The sequence below is a fragment of the Drosophila persimilis genome, unplaced genomic scaffold (assembly GCF_003286085.1).
Source record: "Drosophila persimilis strain 14011-0111.01,24,50 unplaced genomic scaffold, DperRS2 tig00000000-arrow-pilon, whole genome shotgun sequence".
NCBI classification, from domain to species: Eukaryota; Metazoa; Arthropoda; class Insecta; order Diptera; family Drosophilidae; genus Drosophila; species Drosophila persimilis.
In genome coordinates, this window is record NW_020825288.1 from 21,822,834 (window position 1) to 21,839,292 (window position 16,459).

Genomic DNA, 16,459 nt, shown 5'->3' on the forward strand with positions numbered 1-16,459 from the left:
CGAAAAATGCATTCTGCTTGCAGACATGCGCAGCTCTGCGGCTGCCGTCGGCGTCAGCGCCGCCTACTCACAGCAGCGCCACTCTCTGCTGCGGCTGCTGTCTGTGCTTGTGTGTGTGTGTGCGTCTCTCTCCCTCTCATTTCCACTTGCTCCGTGGCAGAGGCAGAGGCACCGCAGCCCCAAAGCTTGTTTGGCCATCGAACGAGACGGTCGTGTGTGCTGCTCTCCGCTGCTGCTGTCGGGGCATGTTTATAGATATTTTTGGTGTTTTTGTGTTTAATAAATATACAAGTGTCTAGGATAGGCACAAAGAAAAAAAATTTGAAATTTATGTGTGTGTTCTATTTTACGGAAATCGAGTGAAGTAAACCCGCAAAACAGAAGCAAAGCAAAAAGCAACAGACGGCCGGAAAAAGAGCGCGCGTGTGTGTTGGCGGAGGAGGAGGAGGAGGAAACCGAAAGGAAAGAGTCCGAGTTGCCTGAAAGTGCAATTCCAGTGAAATATGTTAATTGAAATTGCAATTTAATGGCCATTTCCAGCCATTAGCATTAGAAATCGCACAAGTCAAGTGTTTAATGTCCGAGAGAGAAAAGTGTAAGGCCAATAATCATCAGAGAATCAGGAAATATCGGAGAATCGCAAACTAAATACAACACAACACCCACATTTCATTTATTCACATTCTATTGTTGTTGGCAACGCGGAAGCAACCCAAGCCGCTCCGAAGTTCCAAGTAAATAAACCAAAAAAAGTGAGTGTTTCAACAACAATAAGCCATTAAACCGTTAAATTAAGAAAGGTGCTGAAATAGTTCATTTACAATTGGAGCTACCTGGTGCCAGGCGAAAAGAGGGGATGGGGGGCGAACACTACTCTCCAGAAGTCTATAAAAAAACATTTATTTTGGTGAGTAAGTCTGTCAGCCTCTCCCTCTCCCCTCTCCTACTCCCTTCTCTTGCTATCCTACTCTCTGCCCTGGCCTGCGCGGTTGACAATCTAAAGCTTAAGCTCTCGGCAGCAGAGCTCGGCTTTGGGTGAGAGATCGGGCGAACCACGAGAGAGCGGAGCAAAGCACACGGGGGCCGTCAGTGGTCAAACCCGCAAAACGACTTTCAACATCATTCACTGCCTTGTTGTTTTTTTATGTTTTTTTTTCTACTTCTGACTCTGTGCTGTTTTAATACCCAGTGTACAGGGGGTACGTTGTTTTAGTGTACATTTTAAATGGAAGCTAGCTTGGCGAGAGCGGGCAGGGAAGGGATCTATACCCCGTGCTGCTGAAGAAAGCTTTTCCACCCATCGCCCGTGTAGTTGGGAAGAAACAGTTAGTTTCGGCTTATGCACATATGCTGTGGCCTCTGCTGGGTATCCCTTTAGTCGAGTCACTCCCCTATACCGTTCTCTCTTGTGTTAATTACTTCTTTTGTTGTTGGTGCTGCTGGTGTTGCTTTTCCTTTCTGCGCTTTGTTATAATTCGGATTCCATTTTAATGCGCGCCAGAAATAAATATAATATCGTCCGCTGTACTAAGTTTCGCACATGTGTGCGGGGTTTGATGTGGAAACGCTGCTGCTAAAACAATTATTATTATTAAATAAGCCATAATTCTGTCCATTGCGAAACGTGGAACATGTTGCCTGCCTGCCTGCCCGCCTGCCCGCCTGCCCGGCCAGGCCGCACATGTGGCACGTTCGGTGCAACAACAGTATTTTAAGCGTTAAAAAATATCTAGTTCTCCTTACGGCACACTTCAATGCCATGGCATTGGTCTATCCACCACTCGTTTGGGACATTCCCAAGGAGCAATGCAAGGATCTCTAGCTAGAATGCTCTTACGACACCATATTTTCGGGCTTCCAATGAGCTAACGAGGTGGGAAATTCCAAAGCAACAACGAAACGAAGACTCTCGCAGTTGCAGCTCCAGCAGCATCGAAAGCTTTAAGCCAAGGCCGAGACGCTGCTGCCACAGACAACAATTTAATTAGAGGTTACTTAGCAGCGGCAAGAGCCGAAAGGCAGCAACAATGGCTGCAACTGCAACTGCAACTGCAACAGCAAACAGAGCCGAAGCCTCAGAAAAACAAATGCGAGTGAGAATACATTATGCATTATGCGGCGGCATGTCGGGTTTTCAGCATAAATCGCTGGATAATGGGCTGGGTCTTGGGTCTCCGGCTGGGGGGGCTGCGGGCTGCGGGCTAAGCTAATAAATAAACGTTTTGAATGCCAAATGAGCCGCAGAGGCTCGATGACGAAACGAAAATCATTTCCAGGTAGCGGTGGCCAGCGGAGAGTCTCTGGAATGTTGCCACAGAGAATCGAGGAAACCGGTCGGTCGATGGTCGATGGTCGATGGGCGATGGTCCTCCTGCTGAAGTGCCCTATTCGCTGGCGAAGGTATCTTCAGTTCACAAAGAGATCGCTGGCTGTGAGTCACGTTTCGGACGAAGAATTTTTTGTGTGTGGAACGACGACGACTGTTTGAGATTCGAGACGTGCCTGCCTTTGTGTGTGGCAGAGAATCGAGAATCGAGAATCGGAGGAGAGTCGCCGAGTGCAGTGCACATTCGAGTGTGAGATATTGGAAAGCTTCTTAGAATACCGATTGCCAGAGGGGGAAATCGCCCCCAGCCATGCCCATCCGCACGTACCAGTGTTTGGATCTTATCATCCCCCCCTCCCCACCCCCTCAGTAGTGGCTCTAATCTAATACGTTGAAAGATGATCTTGATCCGTGCTCAATCGCTCTTTAAGCGGCATCGTATCTGCTGGGATGCTCCATGCCCCATGCACCATGCTCCATGCTCCACTTTCACACTCCACTCTTGCCCCTAATTGCATGCAGCACACCTTGATGACTCCCCGATGTCTGGTCATTAAGGTCCGTCTTACTAACATAAATACTATACTTGATGCATGCCTCTTCTCCTTCTTCTTCTCCTTCTACTGCCATCGAATGGAAGGGCAGAGAGCAAAGAGAGCAGCGCTTGCCCCCTGAGACCTGACCTATGAGCTTTGTTTTTGTCTCCCTCTCTCTCTCTCTCTCTCTGCCATTTGCTTTGCTTTTGTCTTTGGATTCGCATTCGTTTCTCCCGTTCTTGGCTTTTGTTTTTTGTGTTTTTCTGGTTTCTGGCTCTCGTCTTTCATCGCTTCATCGCTTCGTCGCTTCATCGCTTATCTTGTGGTTCGATTCGTGCGGTGTTCCTACTTTTTGGGTCTTGCTTTCTTTTGCTTTGAAAATTGTTCTTTTAGTTCAGAGAATCACAGAGAAAATAGACAAAATAGACAACCCCTCCCTAGTAGACGGAGCATCGTTTCCTCTGTCCCGTATGGATGCCCTTCCATTAGAGACGTGCCAGTGATCTCCCTCCCACCCACAGCATTGCCATAGCAGTGCATTCCGTTCCATTCCGTTCCATTCCATTCCATTCCTCTTCTCTTTCCACTGTGTTCCCCTTGCATTTCCCTTTGGCTTAATTTAATTAAAACTTTATTTCAGTTTCAGGTGACAGGTGGGTTGAACTTGCCCCAACTTTTGTGGCATCTCCAGGAAGTTGCATTCTTTAGCCGTAAAGTAAATCCCAGGCAGGTGCGGGGGAGCTTTTCCACTAGCCAGAGAGAGCTTTGACCATTGTAATATTAATTCAATTCTAGAAACGACACTTGCCACACATGCCCCAGCGACAAGCGAACAAGCGAACAACAATCGCCAGGCAGCAGACACTTGGGCGGGGGCACTGATTGGACGTAATTGAATTAAGACCAGCATTTTGCCATCATTTCGTAGTTACATCTTGGGTTCTGTCTCTGTCTCTGTCTCTGTCACTGTCTCTGTCCCTGTCTCCGGGGGGTCGTGTGCGTGTGTGTGTGTGCAGGAAGTCAACCTCGTTTTGGGTGCATGCCACACACCACACACTCGTGTGCCCGCCTCAAGGCAGCCTCTGAACTAGTTTTCGCGCTGCTTGAAAGCAGAAAGCCATTTAGCAGAATTTCGAATTCTGAATTCGGTTTCTTGTGCCGCCACACACAGATGTTGCCACACATGCCACACCTAATGCATTCTTAATGCACGAGTATTGCCTTTTGTTTACCTTTTCGGATGGGGTCGTGCTTTTGCCTTTTGCCTCCATTTGTTTGCCCTGCCTTCGGGCTGCGAGTGGCAAGTGGCAAGTGTGCCGGTGCCACATTTGCATACAGATGCTACCTTAATATTTGTTTAGTATTTTTTCTGTAATTTGGCGAATGAACTCGAGATCTCTACTGCACTTTGGACCAAGTTCTCGAGGCAAAAACCAGTTTGTGGTGCCCGAAAACCTGCTCTCTAGGGGCATTCCCCGCTTTGTTTTATGATATGCAAATGAATTTATATGAATTCGATTATCTGGACAGCCACAAACAATTCGTAACTACAATATTCCCCACCTGAAAGCCGGGCCTAAGAGCTAAACCGTCTATTGCGCACTCGCCGGGGCTGGGATCGGGCCAAAAAGGGTCTTGTCTGCCGATCTGGAGCGAGTGGAGTCCCTGGGCAGGCGGTTAGCGGGGCAGTGCTAATCAATCAACTCCACAGACCAGACCTTGAACCCTCGGGGCTCCTCATCTTCAATTAGCACTCGTCATGGGTTGAGCGGAGATTCGCGAAGGCCGCAGAGGGGGAGGGCGGAGAGCGGAGCGCGGAGAAGTCTTGACCCACAAAACAAAAGAAAGAGAAAAAAAAACCAATTTCCGATAAGTTGCTCTCACTCTGGAGAATGGAGATGGGGAAAGTGTCTTGGCGGCGGCTAATTTGTGTAAAGTAATAATTATAATGAATGCCGCAAAGAAAAAGTGCCAAAAAAAAAAAGAGTTTGAATCGGATGGGAGCGTGGGAGAAATCTCTTTCTCGATAGAGAAGAGAAGAGAGAGAGAGCCAGCTCGCCGGGTGGCGGATTATATAACGATCTGTAACCTGGAGGCGGCAACGCCCACTAGAGAGAGGGGGGAGAGAGGGGGGGGGGGGGGGGGGGGGGACACTCAATCAGTGACACTCTCCTAAGCGAATGGAGCGTGGAGCGAAACCCGTTTAGTGGCAGCAGCAGAGGGGAAAAACTTGTCTCGAAAAACGATCTGCCACTGCCACTGTGGAAATTGGAAATGTATCTGTGGGAGGCGAAAAGTAAAAGTGCTTTGGTTGCACCTACTTTTGCTTTCTTTGGAGCTCCATTGAGGCGTGAGGGGGCAGGGCAGGGCAGGTGGTGGTGTCGCGGCGGTTCTGCTGCAGATCGCTTACCTTGCGCAAAATTATTCGCTGCCATCGCTGCTGCTGCTGCAACATTTGCATTGTTACCCCGTGCTCGCCCGCCTTTGGCCCCTGGAGGCGGCGGATTCGTACGTAACTCCCCCCCCAAAAAACAACAATGAACCCAACCACCCAACCACCATCATGAGTCACGTCTGTCTAATGCATTCCCAAAGCCACTGCCGTGCGAGGGGCATGCGTGAAATGTTAACTCATCTCCGTCCCTGTCCGCCCCGCCTGTCCGCCTGGTGATGGAGTAACCTCAATTCGGTTCACTTTGCGGCTGCGCTGTGGCTGTAACTCTAGCGCCCCCCTCCTCGTCCCCCTGGCCCTGCAATTAGCAAACAAACGAACAAAAAGACAACCAGCCAAACTAGTACACGTTACAGCAAACAACAGCCATGGATCGTGGATCGTGGATCGTGGATCAGCCGAACAGCCAGCAGCCAGCAGCCCCAATGCTGTTGGAATTACCTTGCTTTTTTTTCGGCCACAGTCAGAGCCACGTCCGGCGACAGTAGCAGCGGCAGAAGGCCCCAATTTGTCGAACGCTGAAATGCTGACATTCAAATCGGTTTTGGGCTCCAATCCAATGCGAAAGGGCAGCGCCACAGAGAGGAATTTCCCCACAATGACGAAACATTGCTCCAGATTGCCTGTGTGTGTGTGTGTGTGTGTGTGTGTGTGTGTGTGTGGTGTGGCATCAATCAAATCATGAATGGAGACACATCCATAAACCGCTTACTGCGATGCCGATTGCGATTGCTCCAACAAAGGAGCACAAATTAAAAGCAAACCAAGCAAATTTGTCAGCTCCCCGAGACTTGTCGCTGGGGCTGGAGCTGGGGCTGGGGCTGGAGGTGGGGCTGGGGATGGGGCTGGGGCTGGGGCACGCTCAGAGTTGACTAATTTCACGATTTGCAGGGAAACGAATTGAGGCACAAACAGCGAGGCGAATGGTGGGTGACCCAAAAACGAAAGGGGGGACAGAATGGGAACATGAAATATGGCCACAACATTAGATGGATATCTATCTACCCACGGGACATACGACGGGTATGTGTTTGATTTGCATTTGTGGCAGGCCTCCTAATTGTTCAATTGCATTAATGGCAGGCACAATTATGCAGCACAAGTACTGCATATGGTACACCCACCCCTCCCCCCTAACCCCCTCCCACCGTGCGCTGCAATTACAGGTAATTGCTGGAAGCATGCCCCACGACAGATAAGCGACAGAGACACCAGTCTCTAGAATGGACAAATGCTCGGACATTTCGTGGTTTTTGGGTTAACTTGCAGGTTGCGTGGCCAGGACTCATATCTCGGAGGACAGGACATGCATATCTGAACGATTTATGACCAACAAAGGAGGGACTGTGGCTTTCAATGAAGTGAATTACCGTGAATTGGGCATTGGGCAGCAGATAAATATACCAGAAAATGGAAAATGATGATTATTTTCCCACAAATACACAAAATTAATGAATCCAAAAGCTGCTTTTGGAATTTGATTAGCCAACGTCCAAGTAGTTTTTTTCTTTTGGCTCGGTTCAATAAACGCCAAAAGCACTGGCCCCAGCAAGGTCAACAATTGATGAATGATGAATCTGTATCTGTATCTGTATCTGTATCTGCGGCATTTGCCGGCGGATTCGCAGCAACAGCCGTTGGCTTCCGATTGATGAATTTTGACTCCGAACTGGAGATTGAAGTTCGATTTTGAGTTTGGGAATTAATTTCGATTTTCTATAAACCCATTCCGCAGCCCCGAAAGTTCAGCCTCGGGCGGGCAATCTTTGCCGGAAAGAAAGAAATTTATATACAAATTCGTGGCTATATAAAACACACATGATATAAGCAAATTTTAAATGCAAATGAGTCATCGGCCAAGAGCCAAAAGCCAACATCGATGGAAGGGAATCTCAACGCCACAAAAGAATATCGAATGTGGAGTGAGAGATCAATGAAAGGAGGTGTGGAGTGGAGTCCATAAATAGAAAAATATAATGAAGATCAAATTCGCACCTGCCATTCGCTGGCACCTTCGCCGAGTGGAACCTCTAATGAATACTTCTTCAATAAACAGACAGACGAGAGAGGCTTACAATACAGTTATGTGTGTGTCTCTTGCGGTAAATCACGAGCTCAAAACAAAACAAAACACAAACAGCGTGCCCCAAGCAGAGGCGCCTCTTGTCTTTGGCATTCCACTTGGTTGATTTCGGAGCAGCACACCAGACCCGCTTGCTATTTATTATTGATAAGCATCTGCCGCGGCTGCTGCCATTTTCCCTGGAACTATGTATGTAGTTGTTCCTAGACTCCAGAGCGGGTACGCAACGTAGCGTCGAGAGACTAGCTATTAGAATTCCATGGAACTCCACACAGCATCTCCAGATTTGGGTTAAGTCAGAATTGGCTTTTAATTGGGGAAATACCCACAGTATTATAGCCCATCATCTGATGGGGATCCATCGCAAGTCCGGAAAAACATAAACCCCCCGCAGAGACTCTCCAAATGACTATCATTATCGCAAGATCATTCGGATTGCCGGGAGAAGCCTCCTCCCATTTCCACTCCACTTTTTGCGGCAATTGAAATGCAAGTGAAATCATAATTGCAAATCGAATTCGAGGCGAGTCGTTGCAGCTTTACTGGGCCGCAGAAACTGGTTTAAAATTCTTGCGCGATCTGCCATAATCCTCGATCATCGGACGATCATCGACAGTCAGCGTCATCGTTCTTTGGGTCTTTGGTAAGCGCCCATTCAACGGACCATCAGACCATTCCATTCTAAGCCATTCGTTCATCCTCAGTGCGTGCTGCTGAAGCGGAAATGGTTATACTCTGCAGCCACATTGCTGGTTGCCACACCGCCGCTGCCCCCCCTTCCCCTCCGTCTGCATCTTCTCCCATTACCCCCTTTTCATGGCCATGAGATGCACTTGCCATGGATGCCTCTCTATCTCTCTAAGGAGAGTCACGTTTCCAGCCACAACACAACCTGCGGGCACTACTGTGGGTCTCATTTGGGTTAAGTGGAGGGTTCAGTACATCCAAAGTGCCTTTGTCTGCTCTCCTCCCCTGCCGCTGGCTATAGCGCACCCAGACGATATTGATTACGTGGTACTGTCTGCAATGCAATCACCTAATAGCTGGAAAATAGGTGGAAAAAGGAAATTGGGACGCCTCTTCGTCTTCCATCCTCTTTCCACTACACACCAATTTGCAGCTTATCTGTGGCATATTTTTGGGCTTTAACATTTCAGATTAGTCATTTGCTTAATTTAATTCATGGCATACTTTTGGGCACCATTAATATGAATTTACACAATTCGCAACATTCGCTAGCAACATTTTATTATTTCATTGCATACTTTTTGGGTGGCTCAGATGTAGCATGTAGAAAGTCATGTATAATTAACATCTGCTGACATGTAGAGCCCATTAGCCAATATAAAATTCCTGATCTTCATCGAAATCGAGTTCTTTATTCGTATTGTGGATACTATGGGGCCTTTTTATGTTCGCTAGAATCTACTTAATCGATTGGTATTCATTTTAGCAAAATATCATAAGAAAATCTTTCGAAAAATACTCGATAAAGCTGCAACGAAATCAATTCAACTGGAACCCACCCTCCTGTAGGCCGTATTCTGCTCCCTGCTCCCTGTTCTCGGGGGGCAATCATTGTGGCATATTTTATGACTTACTTCTGGCCTCCACTTGACAACGATTTACCTTTACCGTTGGCTTCTTATCAGCAGCGGCAGCAGCAACGGTGACATTCAAAAAATATTAAAAAAAAAGAATTACAAAATATTGTACTTGTTGCGGTGATTTTTGCTCCCCCCACCCCCCCCCCCCCCCCCCCCCCCCCCCCCCCCGCTCACCCTTTGCTCCGTTTGTGTGTTTTGTTTTGTTGCTTAAACAAATCTTATCAGTGGCACGCACACACACACACACACACGCACACACGAACACACGTAGACGTATATAGAGAGATACCAGAAATTATTAGTCATCCGAACGAATCTGAAGCTACGAAGGGAGAAGCCATGATTCTGGCCATATTTTAGGCTCGAAACGAGCTTCATTGAGAAAGCAGTCCTCCTGCCCCCCCCCCCAAGGTAGAGGGAGGTGCCACACCCACTCTGACACCCAAAGGGAAATGTCATTAACGGGGGCTTTTAGCGTTAATTGCCATCACGGGATGGAAGGCTTACAGGCGGGGAGGGAGGGGGTGGGTGCCACCTTGAGGCGGTGCGGTGGGTGGATTTGGGGTTGCATGCAATCGGTAGATAACAACAACCCCATCGGGCCAGCGATAACCATGGTGAATGGAACACAATGGAACTCTCCACTCCCCTGAGACACCCACCTACACCCGCACCTATTAATGTATTTATTTTTGTGTACGAGTTATTATTGGGAGTTGAGACGAGACCGTGGGGCATGCCATGAACTGAACCCGCAGTTGAATGAACCCGCAACACTGCACCTCGTCGTCGTCGGCGTCGTCGCCGCATGGAGGCGTCGGAGATGGTGATGGCGGCGGTAAACACTCTCTGACACGCCGATACTCTGATATTTTGACACTCGAGTGGAATGAACTTTTGTGCGGTTCCGCTTCAATGGAGGAGAGTCCCAGAGAGTGGCAGCAGAACTTCAGAGTCCATATTTGTCCGTAATTGGGTTTATATTTAACCATGCCCCATATGCCCCTTGCCCCCCTCTGAGCAAACACTCGACCTTGAACCTGAGGAGTGTGTACCCAGACAGACCCGGAGGGGACTCCGGCATGTCAACGAACGTGTCTTAATGCGACAATAATTACACAGACCAGATACGGACAGAGCTCCGATTATAGAGAGGGAAAACTTTCCCTGTAGAATATTTGAACGTGGGAATGCCATCGAACCTCGATGTAGGTTCCATTTCACACAAGAAACTAAACGCAATTCCCTCTCTTTTCTTTCAGAGAGTACTCTGGACAACATGGAAGCGAGGAATGCCCAAAGGAATGGCGAATGAATCGAGAAAAATGTATTTTTAAACCTTTGAACCGGCAAAACAGCAACAGAGAAACACTAGACTGCGTTTTAGGGCCCAAAGTAGAATTTTTCACTTGACCCACAGACCCAGACACGGGACAGCGAGTGCAACAGAGACAGCTAGAGCGTTGAGTGTGAGTGTGCGTGTGCGAAAGAGAGACAAAATGCGTGCGGGCCGTGGACTAAGCGACGGCTTAGCGATGGTCGTCGTCGTCGTCGTTTTGGCCATAATGCTGGCCGTAACGCAGGCACGTTTCATTGCGAAAAGAGAAACCAAAAACGAAACCCCTGGCAGTGGCATGGATGGTGCCACTTCCACTTCCACTTCCACAGCGACTGCGACTGCGATTGGCACTTCCATTGACCCTGACATTGTTACAGCAGCAGCAGCAGCAGCGCAAGAGACACCAACTGTGGCAGTGGCAGCCACAGAAGAAGCTATAGTAAAACAAGATCCTGCCACCACAACAACAACAGCAGCAACAACAACAACAACAGAAGCCATCCAAAAGATCACAGAGGAAGCAGGAGAGGCAGGAATCCAAAAGATCACAGAGGAAGCAGGAGAGGAAGGCATTCAAAAGATCACAAAGGAAGGAGCAGAGGCGGGAATCCAAAAGATCACAGAGGAAGCAGCCAATCCCAATCGATCCACAGACCATGGTCGTTCCATGCAGGTCGTTGCATCCACCACAGAAGCCCAGCCGGCCTCTCCTGTCACGCCCATGAAGCTCAGGGCACTGCCAAAGACCACGACCACTACCACGACCACGACCACTGCTCTGCCCTTTGCCTCCAACGAGAATGCCATTGAAGAGTCCACGTCCGAGTCCACGATCCGCCAGCTGCCGGAAAAGCGGGCCAAATTCATTAGCGAAAACTCCACCAACGCCCAGCAGCTGATGCTCCCCAACACAGCGGAGGTGTGGAGTCTGGCGGGGATGAAGTCGGTGCCAAAGAGTCCTCCGATGGCCATGGAAATATCTACTTCCATGCCGGGAACTGCCACAACGATGGGGCCGCTATTTATGCCTTCAAACAGCTCTGCCACAGAGCTCACAAACGATATAGAGCCGCCGGCACAGAACCAAACGGAAGTGGAGCTCCACAAGGAGAAGAATCTCCTGGACTGGCAGCAGATCGCCATGATGCAGTCCCCCTCCTCAATGCCCGAGAACCGAACGGAGTTTGCAGTCAGCACCACACTGGATGCCACCGAAGAGGCAATGCAGGGCACCACAGAATCGTTGGAGGAGCAGACGACACCTGCCACAAGGGAGGAGACAACACTTGCTCCTTTGGTAGCGGCAGGAGGTGGGGGAGGACTCAATCTGACAACATCACCCGAGCCTGTAGAAAACTCGACTGTGGCCAAGGCATCCTCAGAACAGGATGTGCTGACATCCACTGCCAGGCCAGAGACCACTACTAGTGTCCGTTCACCGGAGCTTGTGGCACAACAGCTGCCGGTTACAGAGGCAACAACATCTAAAGCGAATTTAACAGAAGGACATGCCCCAGCCCCTGCCCCTGCAACAACAGAAGAAGAGCCAACCGAAAAACTAGAGCTAACAACAGCTGCAATGGCAATTGCAACTGCCACTTCCACTGCCACAGAAACTACAACGGAGTCATCAGCCCCGTTGGCGGCCGTTCAACATGTGTCACCTGTGTGGGCGGCAGAGCCAGATCCAGAGATGACTACGGCGGCAATAACGACCACCAGCGATGAGGGTTTAAGTGGATTGAACGACGACGCCAGTTCCAGCCCCAGACCCAGACCCAATCCCAATCCCAACACAACTGAAATGGCAATGAAAGCACCGCCACCGACACCGTTTAAGCACTCGAACGAAAGCGACGACGTCATCAATGTCTCCCCACAGCCAGAGAGGCCCCACGAGAGGGAGCAACAGCAACAGCAACAGCAAGAGGCGACCCCCACGACAACAGCAGTTAGTATTCGAGCGGCTGTCGAGGAGAGCGCAAGCACGAGCCCGACGACGACTACGACGACGACTACGACGGTGCCGCAGTTCGAGTTAAGTGAACAAAAAACAGAAATTGTTATTGCCACAACAACAACAACAGCAGCAGCAGCAACAACCACTACAACTACGAGTACAACAACAACTGTGGCAACAACAACAACGACAACAGAAGAGGCAACGCCAACGCCAACGGAAATTGTCCAAATTAGCAATGAAGTGAATTTAGAAACGGCAACAGTGCCACCTCCTCCAGCAATAGATCCACAGAGAAAATCAAAGGAAGAACCCAAGGGAACCCAAGATGCGGCCAATGACAAGAAAACCGATACAAGGGAGAACTTTGTGAACAACAGTGTGGCCCAAAGCATAACAGAGGCCAACGGAGGTGAAACACCTGCCGCAACGGCCACACAGGCTACCCCCCTGTTCAGTGACCTCGGACCGAAGGAGAACACCGAACACGAATCCTCGCTGGAAACGAATAACATCGGGGAGGCGGCCACAACAACAAGCCAGGGCCTGGCAACAGCAACAACTGGGGCAGGGACAGGGGCAGGGACTGGGGCAGCTTTGGACGGGAGGGAAGCGGGCAAAGCAGCAACAGGTGCAAAGGGACCTCCACTGTTGCCGTCGCCATCGCCGTCGTCGGATGAGCATTACGATGAGGAGAACGACACTGGCAAAGGCCAACAACAGGTGGATGAAGTGCACGAAAAACAAGTTATTGAGGAGCCAGAGCAGTCGTTAGCCAAAAATATGGCAGGAAACGGCACAACCACAACAACCACAACAGAAGACACAACCAGCAGCAGCAGCAGCACTACAACTGCAAAAACAACGACTGAAATGCAACCGCCTTTGATATCCCTGCTGGATGATAGCACAACCAAACCAACAACGACCACAACGACGGTCCCAACTCCAACAGAAGCCATCTCGAGCAGCAGTATTAGTCCACCGATCAGTATGCTGCCGGAGAACACAACCAGCATGCCACATCCTGTGGGTTCTGCCACCACCGAAGACCCTTTTATGCCTTCGATCCTGCCCAGTGATACCGGAGCTCCGCCCATGATTATGGCTGCATTTCCCAACGATATGGGCAGCGGCGGCCAGGGCGGAGGCACCGACGTGAACGTGATCATTGCCATCACGGTGAGCGTCATCGGAGTGGTGGCCTTGATCCTCCTGGTGGCCTTCCTCTACCTGATGCGAAAGCGCCAGAAGCAAATGTCCTATGGCCAGCGGTGCCGGCCCGTCAGCCTCGACGCCTACTCCCTGGACAATGTCTCTGTGCTGGGGAGTGTGCGGCGCAAGGGCAGGGACCTGCGTGCCTCGAAACGCACCTACGGGAATGCGGCCTTCGACGATCCCTCGCTGCGGCACAATCTCCTGTCCGCCGTGGAGCTGGGAAAGTTTCTGGAGCGACGCTCCAGCATTTTCGAGGAGTTCAGGGATGTGCCGCAAATCATAGCGCGGGCGGACGAGGTGCCAGCGGGCTGTGAGGACAAGAATCGGTGAGTGACCCCCCCGTCCCCACCCCCAACCCACTCCATAAAGTTTATAATTAATTGATGGTTCCCATCATTGTTTTTGGATTAATAACTGACATATCTTCCTGCTTTTCCACACAAATATCAACTCGAATGAATGGTGACTCATCTTGGAACCGCAGCTACGCCAACGTGATTCCGCTTCCTGAGACGCGTGTGGTGCTCCAGCGACGCGGCGATGATGACAAAACGGAATACATTAATGCCAATTATGTTCGGGTAAGCAAACGATGAAACGAAGGCGTCGCCGAGACAGAGAAACAATCAACTGTCGAGTGGGGGGTAACGATGCCCTTCCTTCCATCCCTAGACACGTGAATGAGAGGCAGAGATGGGCCTCTGGATGGGTTGTGGGCTGTTGCAGCGGCCGTTTTTCGGGACGAGCCTTGCATGACGAGGCGGCGAGGGCTGCTTCTTCTCCCGCGAGGGCCTATTAAACATGGCGCCCGAATAATTACACGCCTCATGAGACTGGCCATGACTGTGGAATACTTGTAGATTCAGCAGTCTTTGTTTTGTTGCAAGAGCCTCCTCAATTCCACTCCACTCGACTCCACTCTGTGAGCAAGCAAATGAGCTTTAGCTTGAGCGAAAGGCAATGTAATGATCATCATAATTGCCAGAAAGAAGCGAAAGTTGTGCCGTCAAGCGGCAGCGAAGTGTAAATGCCCTTACATCACGAACCGTCGACTGTCGAATGCAGGACAGAACACACAGATCTCACCTGGACAGACAGCGGAACACCCTCTGAGCTTCAGAGAGGAGTCGCAGTCACGCGTGACGCGTGACGACTTGGAGGGAGTGCAATCATGCGACACAATGCACCTGGCGATAGCGCTGGCCCCCGAGATTTACATCGCCAGTCGGCATTCGGCAGTCGTGCGATTTTATGGCCGTTTATCAGAAATGCGCGCGCACAACTGCTCAACAAACATTCATTGAATGTGAGAGGGAGTGGGAGGCAGAGGCAGTCACAACAAGTTTTAATTAATGGTTATGTCATTACTCACGCTATTCCCTTCCCCTTGATCTACAGGGCCCACGGGATGCCCCCAACTACTATATAGCCTGCCAGGCACCAATGGAGAGCACAACGAGCGACTTCTGGCGCATGATCTGGGAGCAGCAGTCGCGTGTGATCATCCAGGCCACGGACCTCAGCGAGAACGGAATCGAAAAGTGCGCCGAATACCTGCCGCCCTCGGCGACGCTGGACAATCACAGCAGCTATGGGGACTACCAGGTGACGCTCAAGAATCGAGAGGTCAAGGACAAGTACGCCATTTCGACGCTCATGCTGAAGCGTGTGGATGGCGAGGAGTGCCGCGAGCTGACGCACTACTGGTACAAGTGGCCAGAGGCGGGTGTCCCAGCGGAGGAGGCGCCCATCATTGCCATGCTGCTGGAGGCACGCTCCTCCCTGAAGTCGTATTGCCTGGAGCAGCAGGCCAGCGATCTGAAGGATAAGTCATCGACGGCGGAGTCATCGGTGGATGCGGAGGCAGCTGGAGGCAAGGCTGAGGTGGGGAGCACCTCCTCCAGCAACGAGATTAATGGAAACGTGGGCAGCAGGGGCACAGCCACTCGCACCCAGCAGGGGTAAGTGTGGATTAATCCGGTGGCGTCTTGCATGGCTTGTTAATTGTTTCGTTTCTTTGTACCTCCCTCCTCCCCCCCGTTTAGACCGCTAACAGTTCATTGTTCTCCAGGTACGGGTCGTACCGGCACCATCATTGCCTCGGACATGGCCATTCGCAGCTTGGAGACACCCAAGCGGTCCGTGGACATTCCGCAGCTGGTATACTATGTGCGGCGCGGACGCGCCAGCGCTGTTCAGACCAAGGAGCAGTATGAATTTATCTACAAGGTGGCCAGCATGTATGCCACAAAGATCACAAATCTATCCAACAATGATAATTGAGGGAGGGAGAGGCGTAGTCGTTGGCGTCCCACTTTGAGTCGAATCCGAATGCGAATTTTCGGATATTTCCAGCACTCCAGAGCCGCAACTATATAGATATCGATATAGAGAGTATATGAAATATGATTCTAATTTAGTATTATCTCGTACGCTGCTACGCATGCAATTGTGTTGAATGTTTTTGCACCTGATTGATTTATCGTCATTATTTTGTCGGGCTTTGAATATCATTTAAAAAATGTATGTATTCCTTTATTATTGTGATATAATCGTACATTTTGTATATCTCTTGATAATCTGTTGCATATTTATAATGTACATTTTTGTTTTTGCACTGGATCGTATAGATGTACGGTACAGGGGGCCCCTACTGGCCGGAACAGGTAAAATATGATTGGAATTTTTCCATATTTTAATTGTAGAAAGTCATTATGTAATCAAAATTGTATGTATCTATTTTAAACGAGCTTTAATGTACATAAGGTATATCTTAAGTAAACGAAAATCTGTATTCCACTCATATTATTGCGAAATACAAAGAAAAGAACCAATCGTTCAATAGAAGTATCAAAATCTTTTCAATGTACGCGGGGGTTATCGGTTCAGTTGCGAAATATTGGTTCACAACACAACTATCGGTGAACCGTGTAACCGT

At 49.8% G+C, this 16,459-nt stretch overlaps 1 protein-coding gene across 1 annotated transcript; it reads left to right on the top strand.

Annotated features, from left to right (window-relative positions):
* The first annotated feature begins 206 nt into the window (after nucleotides 1–206).
* LOC6591602 (mucin-5AC) lies at nucleotides 207–16,368 on the top strand. Its single transcript, XM_002017061.2, has 5 exons — nucleotides 207–752; nucleotides 10,267–13,847; nucleotides 14,006–14,102; nucleotides 14,920–15,482; nucleotides 15,567–16,368. Exons 2-5 carry the CDS (start codon nucleotides 10,540–10,542, stop codon nucleotides 15,802–15,804), a joined length of 4,206 nt encoding a protein of 1,401 aa, XP_002017097.2. The 5' UTR covers nucleotides 207–752; nucleotides 10,267–10,539; the 3' UTR covers nucleotides 15,805–16,368.
* The last annotated feature ends 91 nt before the right edge of the window (nucleotides 16,369–16,459 follow it).